The following is an 8035-nucleotide window of genomic DNA, read 5'->3' as shown; positions in this document are numbered from 1 at the left end:
GGGGTGTACAAAGTTAAAAATCACACAACACCAGGTTATAGTCCAACAGGTTTAATTGGAAGCACACTGGCTTTCGGAGCGAAGCTGCTTCATCAGGTGATTGTGGAGGGCTCGATCGTAACACAGAATTTATAGCAAAAATTTGCAGTGTGATGTACATTCACACACACAGACAGACAAAGACCCACATGCACACATATATTTTGTGGGGTGAATTTGTACTTGCAGAGTTACATTGCACTTTGCTCAAAAACTGCATACATTCATGTAGAACTCTGAGCTCAAAAACTGCATGAATTTATGTAAAACTCTGTTATCTCACTTTTTAGATTAGAATCAATCTAAATATTAGGTCATAGACAGAGAACACAGGGGGTTAACACCTTCAACATATTGTCTAGCTATCACCATTGTTAACAGCTAACCCGAGATCGCAGCTTTTAAAAAAAAGGTTTTGTGATTTACACATGAAAGAAGTGAAACTATCACTGTATTCTAACTGATGAAAGGCTTAACAGACAATCAATTTTTCAATGTATAATTTCACTTACATCACACTGTAAATTTTTGCTATAAATTCTGTGTTACGATCGAGCCCTCCACAATCACCTGATGAAGGAGCGTCGCTCCGAAAGCTAGTGTGCTTCCAATTAAACCTGTTGGACTATAACCTGGTGTTGTGTGATTTTTAACTTTGTACACCCCAGTCCAACACCAGCATCTCCAAATACATCAATGGTGTGGGTGAGGAAAGGAAAGATATGGGAGCTAAATTCACAGGCAACACCAAGTAAAGTAAAATGTTGTGAGGGTAACTAGGAAATTGCAGACAGATATATAGGTTGAGTGAGGGAGTATAGTGTGGGAAGGTGTGAAATTGTTCACTTTGGCAGGAAGAATAAAAAGAAATGTTACTTAAGGGGAGAGGATCATGGAATCCTGAGATGGAAGGAGATCAAAATGTTCTACTGTGTGAGGATATTATTCTTCAGTTATCTAGGGCATTGGTAAGACCACATCTGGAATACTGTGTGCAGTTTTGGTTGCCTTGTTTAAGAAAGGATGTACTGCATTGCAGGCGATTCAGAGGAAGCTTTACTCAGTTGATACCTGTAATGAGTGGATTGCCTTATGAGGAAGGGTTGGACAGACTGGATTTATTTCCACTGGAGTTTAGAACAGTGAGGGTGAGCTTGATTGAAGTGCGTAGATCCAGAATGGTCTTCACAAGATGGACATGGAAAGGATGTTTCCTCTTCTGGATGAGTCTAGGATCAGCAGGCAGTGGTTTAAAATCAGGATTGCCCTTTTAGCATCAAGATGAGAATATATTTTTCTGAGGCTTAGGTGACTTTGGAAAACCCTGCCTCAATGCAGTGAATTGAATTATTTTCGACAGAGAGAGAATGTTCCTTGTCAGATAATGTTTTCAGAAGTTCTCAGGAATGTGGCATTCAAAGCACAAACAGATCAGCTTTTATCTTAGTGAACACTGTCGCAAGCTTGAGGGGCCGAATGGCCTGCTTCTCCTCTTTCATACGTTCATGAGTTCTGATCCGGCTGCCTCCCCCTACAGGCCCGCACCCCTCTGCTGCCTCCCGCCTCCCCCTACAGGCCCGCACCCCTCTGCTGCCTCCCCGTGCAGACCCGCACCCCTCTGCTGCCTCCCCCCTAAAGGCCCGCACCCCTCTGCTGCCTCCCCGTGCAGGCCCGCACCCCTCTGCTGCCTCCCCCTACAGGCTCGCACCCCTCTGCTGCCTCCCCGTGCAGGCCTGCTCCCCTCTGCTGCCTCCCCATGCAGGCCCATACGCCTCTGCTGCCTCCCCCGTGCAGGCCCGCACCCCTCTGCTGCCTCCCCCGTGCAGGCCCGCACCCCTCTGCTGCCTCCCCCGTGCAGGCCCGCACCCCTCTGCAGTCACCTTCTTAGAATCCTCCCCTGTAAGTAATCCTTATCGGGACTGGTGCCTCCTGTGAGAGAAACTCTTGAATATTTCATTGAGTGTAGTCTGACCTGCATTAGATTGATTTTGGATCAAAGTGGAAGTTAAGGTTTATTGGGTAGTGTGGACAGGCAGGAAAATAGAATGAGTTGTCGATCAGGTGGGCTGCAAGCTTTTCATAAAGCGGGCTTTGGAGGGGGGAGTGGGGGGGCGATGGCTATTCCTGGGGTGGGGGACAGGGGTACTCAGCCTCTATGTGCGAAGCCCATACAGGCCTCACCCAGACGTTTGCAATTTTTTTTTGAGAATTGTCTTGCCTTATTTGTGAAAATCCTAAAGCCTGCAATGAGATCTGGTGGAACGTTAAGGTTGGAGGGTGATTTTGATCAAAGATGTCAACCTAATAAACAGAGACGACAGAATAACTGGCGTGAAATTGTTCCCCGATGCCCCCCCAGGAACATTTCGTGCACTGAATGTATTTCTCACGCACCAACAGCAAATAATATAATGCCAACTGCACATTTTAAACTTTAGGTTGAAGAATCTTAAGTCAAGAGATATGGGGCAAAGTTGGGTAGATCGAGTTAGATTTCCCCACAGTATCTGGGCATTTCTGAGATAGCCTTTAAATATTTTCGTGGGGCTGCGGGTTAGTGAGATAGAGTTTACAGGATCTGTGCGGAGCTGCGTGATAGTGAGGTAGAGCTTACAGGATCTGTGGGGGGCTGCGGGTTAGGGAGGTGGAGTTTGTAGGATCTGTGTAAAGCTCTGTGGAAAGGCTGTATCTATCCAGGACTGTTGTTTCCAGAAGATTAAGCACAGCTCCATATGGCCTCTGATGAAATTCCCTCTCTTCCTTTGCAGGAATGTTGCTGAGGAGCCTGTGGATTGTCGCCAGACTTGGCCGACCGGTGAGTTACGTTCAGCAGTTTGAAATTACAAACTATTGCAAAACCTTTAGACTACAAGAAAAGGCCAATTGGTTCCTCTGCTTTATGCCCATTCCATGTGATCCTGCCCCCAACTCTGCTCTCCATCTCTCTCTCTCTCTCTGTCTTTCCTCTCCCTTGTGTGTTGATCTAGCTTCCCCCTTTAAAGTGTCCTTGCTCATCACCTTGATCAGTCTGCATGGCAGAGAGTCCCCCTATTCTACCCCTACTGCCTGTGGGAGTGAATCCCCTATTCTCGTCCCCACTCCCTGTGATGGAGAGATGCCTATTCTCCCCCTACTCCCTGTGGGAGCGAGCCCCCATTCTCCCCGTGGGAGCGAGTTTCCCCCCCCCACTCCCCGTGGGAGCGAGTTGCTCCATTCTTCCCCCACTCCCCATGGGAGCGAGATCCCCCATTCTCCCCCTAACTTCCTGTGAGTGAGAGTCTCCCTGCAGGAGTGAGACCCTATTCTCTCTGTTCTCTGGATATCTCCTGAATTTCCATTCGGATTAATAATCACCATCTCGAGTTTTATGGTCCATAATTCTGGTTTCCCTCCACCCCCAGCCCCAATAAATGGAAAGACATTGTATGTATCTGTCAGAGGGAGAGTGCAGAGGGAGTGCCGTGCTGTCAGAGGGTCAGTTCAGAAGGAACAGATAGTCGAGCACTTTCTCTTTGAGAGGGTGGGTGAGCTAGCTCTCTGTCGGTGCAGACCTGATGGGCCGAAGGCCCTCTTCTGTGCTGAATGACTTTCTCGTAGCCCAGTTTATCCACGCCTGAATGCTGTTAAGGAGTGAGGTTCCCCTTTATTCCCTGGGCCTCTCCATTCCAGTGTGATGCTGTGGCTGCCTGTGAGATCCCTTGCTGGGATCAGCCTTTCCTCATTCCCTGCTCAGCGGTTTGACATTCCTGAATTGCTCGTCCGTCTGAATCCTCAATCTGTGCTTATTTCCAACTGTAATTGACATTGTAACATTATAGTAAGATGCCCCCTGGTGACTATTCTGCTACACTGCTCTCCACAAAACCAGGTTGAAATTCAAAACACATATTGCTCTGGGACTGAGTGGGTTGTTTGATCCGTTTCAGAGAGCAGTAAAGAGCCCACAGCTTTGCTGTGGGTCTGGGGTCACGTGTAGACCCGACCAGGCAAGGGTGGCAGATTTCCTTTCCTTAAAAGAATATTAGTGAACCGGACGGGCATTTGCAGCAATCACTGATGGTTACATGGGTCACTGGCAGTGATTGGTTTTATATTCCCTCTCTGTGAATTAAATTCCAGCAGCTGCTGTGGTGGGATTTGAACCTGTATTCACCTACGCTGACACGCACAGCTTTAACCCGGGCCTCTGGATTGCTAATCCAGTGACACTCACACTGCACCACCATCACCCAATGTTTAATGAGCCCTTATACCTTTAGAAATTCAGGCTCTGACCTGTTCACCAACACAGTTACAGTCCTGTGAGACAAAGCAATTTATTTTGAAACTGAGCACAGTGTGACAAATTCCCAACCTGTTGTACAGAAACAGTCACTCAGCTGGCTCACTGCAGGCAGATTTTGACCCTGTGTATAGAATGTGGACACTGCACACAGTCACCAGAACAAAAACAAGCTATTGCATGGAGTTTGCATTGTGAGCAATTATATAGTTATGTTTTGTAAGTAACACACTTCAGTGAGTTACAGACTGGAATCTAATCAAGGGATCAGGGTGGTTGATATATAGAAGAACAGATACCTGGAGACGGAGTTACAGACTGGAATCTAATCGAGGGGTTCGGTGGTTTAAATACAGATTAACAGATCCCTGGGTAGTGAGTTACAGACTGAAATCTAAATCCAGGAGTTCAGTGTGGTTTATATATAAAATAACATACCCGGGAGGAAATTGGACTGGAATCTAATCGAGGGGTTTAGGATGGTTTATATATAGAATAACAGATACCCCGGGGAGTGAGTTACAAACTGGAATCTAATCGAGGGATTTAGGGTTGTTTGTGTATAGAATAACAGATACCCCGGGAGGGAGTTACAGACTGGAATCTAATAGAGGGGTTCGGGGTTGTTTATATATAGAATAACAGACACCCGGGAGTGAGTTACAGACTGGATCTAATCAAGAGGTTCAAGGTGGTTTATATATAGAATAATAGATACCCGGGAGGGAGGTACAGACTGGAATCTAATCAAGGGGTTTAGGGTGGTTTATGTACAGAATAACAGATACCCGGGGAGTGTGTTACAGACTGGAATCTAATCAAGAGGTTTGGGGTTGTTTATATACAGAATAACAGATACCTGGGAGTGAGTTACAGACTGGAATCTAATTGAGGGGTTCGGGGTGGTTTATGTATAGAATAACAGAAACCCAGGAGGGAGTTGCAGACTGGAATTTGATCGAGTGGTTCAGGGGTGTTTATGTACAGTTAAGAGATATCCAGGGACTGAGTTACAGACTGGAGTCTAATTGAGGGGTTAAAGGTGGTTTACATATAGAATAACAGATACCTGGGGAGGAAGTTACACAGTGGAATCTAATTGAGGGGCTCGGGGTGGTTTATATACAGAATAACAGATACCCAGGGGAATGGGTTACAGACCGGAATCTCAAGGTGATTTATATGCAGAATAACAGATACCCAGGGAGGGAGTTACAGACTGGAATCGAATCGAGAGGTTTGGGGTTGTTTATATAGAGAATAGCAGATACCCGGGGAGTGGGTTACAGACCAGAATCTCTTCGAGAAGTTCAAGGTGGTTTATATACAGAATAACAGATACCCATGGAGGGGGCAACAGACTGGAATCTAATCGAGGGGTTTATATACAGGATAACAGACACCCAGAGAGTGAGTTACAGACTCTAATCTAATTGAGGAGTTCAGGGTGGTTTATATATAGAATGACAGATACCCAGGAGTGAGTTAGAGACTGGAATCTGATCAAGGGGTTTGGGGTTGTTTATATATAGAATAACAGATACCTGGCAGGGAATTACAGACTGGAATCTGATCGAAGAGTATAGAATAAGGAATACCCGATTGTTGAGATGAAATCTGTCGGTCCAAAGTGGAATAAGTATATGGGGAAGTTATGAACTCTGGGAGGGTTTGACACGTGTTTTAAGCTGAGCTTCACCTCAATGTAGTGTAAAACACTAAATTTGGTGGAGTAGGGTGGTTTTTAATTTAAATACAGTTCTCCAATTTCTGGACATGTCCAGTCTGGTGGGGTTCAGGGCACATGCTCGTGTGTGAGGTTGTTGTCCACGTGAGTGTATGAGTTCCTTTCTGAGGTGTAAGAGCTGCTCCTGTTTTTGAGATATTTTAGGTGTTGGATGTGATTTCCTCAAATTCCAGGAGCAGCAATCACTTTTATATGCTGTTGCATTGTTTTGGAACTTTGGAAAAGAAAGTCAAAACAACAGCAGATTAAACGGGAGAAGAGCAGACAAAGGAAGCACATAATGAGGACAGTGTAGGAGAGAGAGAGAGACTGCCGTTGCTGTTTGATCCGTGTACCGCTGGACATCGAAGTGTATCTGGGAAAATTAACAAACAGTGAAATTCACAACTAATCTTGGAGGAACATGTTGGGCGAAGTTCACAGCACAGAATCCGATAAGTTAATTGTTGTTTTAAGTCTGTCAAAGAGACATGCTGCAATAGTGAGTATTGTGGATTCTTTCTTGATTACATGTTTTTGGAGATAAGTCTCTTGATTAAACTTAAAATATAAGCCATAACTATTAATTTAACCTGGGGCAGTGTTTGTAGAGGAATAAGACGGTGTTATTTTCTGGGTCTGTAGATTGTGAAGGAGCAAAAATGGCCTTTAATAGAGTGATGTGTACTTCTTGTCAGATGTGGGAGTTCAAAGAGAATTTAAGGGTTACTGTGAATTATATCTGTCATAAATGCTGTTGGATGCGAATCTTTTCAGATTGAGTGGATCGGTTGGAGAGACAGATAGAAGCGATGAGGAATTAGTTATAGAAAGGGGGGAAAGTCTCAGATACAGTCACATAGATGGGTTAACTCCAGGAAGGGTGAGAGAGGTCAGCACCTAGGGCAGGAGTCTTTTGTGGATAAATCCATTTCAAACAGGTATGCTGTTTTGAAAAATGTAGGTGGTGATGGATTCTCAGGAGAACGTAGCACGAACAGCCAAGTTTCTGGTATTGAGACTGGCTCGAATGCAACAAGGGGTACGTCGGGTTCCAAGAGATCAATTGTGTTAGGGGATTCTGTAGTCCGAGATACAGACAGACGTTTCTGTGGCCAGCAGAGAAAAAGCAGAATGGTGTGTTGTTTCCCTGGTGCCAGGATCAAGGATGTCTCAGAGAAGGTGCAGAATGTTCTCACGGAGGAGAGGAGCCAGCAAGAGGTCATTGTCCACATTGGAACCAACGACATAGGAAGGGAAAAAGTTGAGATTCTGAAGGGAGATGAGAGAGAGTTGGGCAGCAATTTAAAAAGGAGGTCCTCAAGTGTCGTAATATCTGGATTACTCCCAGTGCTACGAGCTAATGAGGGCAGGAATAGGAGGATAGAGCAGATGAATGCATGGCTGAGGAGCTGGTGTATGGATTCACCATTTTTGGATCATTGGAATCTCTTTTGGGGTAGAAGTGACCTGTACAAGAAGGACGGATTCCACCTAAATTGGAAGGGGACTAATATATTGGGAGAAAAATTTGCTAGAACTGCTTGGGAGGATTTAAACTAGTAAGGTGGGGGGGTGGGACCCAGGGAGATAGTGAGGAAAGAGATCGATCTGAGACGGGTACAGCTGAGAACAGAAGTGAGTCAAACAGTCAGGGCAGGCAGGGACAAGGTAGGACTAATAAATTAAACTGCATTTATTTCAATGCAAGGGGCCTAACAGGGAAGGCAGATGAACTCAGGGCATGGTTAGGAACATGGGACTGGGATATCATAACAATTACGGAAATATGGCTCAGGGATGGGCAGGACTGGCAGCTGAATGTTCCAGGATACAAATGCAACATGAAGGATAGAAAGGGAGGCAAGAGAGAGGAGGGGGAGTGGCATTTTTGATAAAGGATAGCATTACAGCTGTGCTAAGGGAGGATATTCCTGGAAATACATCCAGGGAAGTTATTTGGGTGGAACTGAAAAATAAGAAAGGGA

General features: G+C 45.4%; 1 protein-coding gene across 2 annotated transcripts in view; it reads left to right on the top strand.

Annotated features, from left to right (window-relative positions):
* dap3 (death associated protein 3) overlaps nt 1-8035 on the top strand; it is a 39347-nt gene that overhangs the window by 6354 nt on the left and 24958 nt on the right. For both annotated transcript variants that reach the window (XM_043684011.1, XM_043684012.1), the window contains exon 2: nt 2808-2854. In XM_043684011.1, the coding sequence (XP_043539946.1) occupies nt 2810-2854 (45 nt within the window). In that variant the 5' untranslated portion in view covers nt 2808-2809. The remainder of the gene's footprint in view (nt 1-2807; nt 2855-8035) is intronic.

Source organism: Chiloscyllium plagiosum, chromosome 51 (assembly GCF_004010195.1).
Source record: "Chiloscyllium plagiosum isolate BGI_BamShark_2017 chromosome 51, ASM401019v2, whole genome shotgun sequence".
NCBI classification, from domain to species: domain Eukaryota; kingdom Metazoa; phylum Chordata; class Chondrichthyes; order Orectolobiformes; family Hemiscylliidae; genus Chiloscyllium; species Chiloscyllium plagiosum.
Note: the sequence above shows the minus strand (reverse complement) of the source record. Positions and strands in the feature narration are given on the sequence as shown.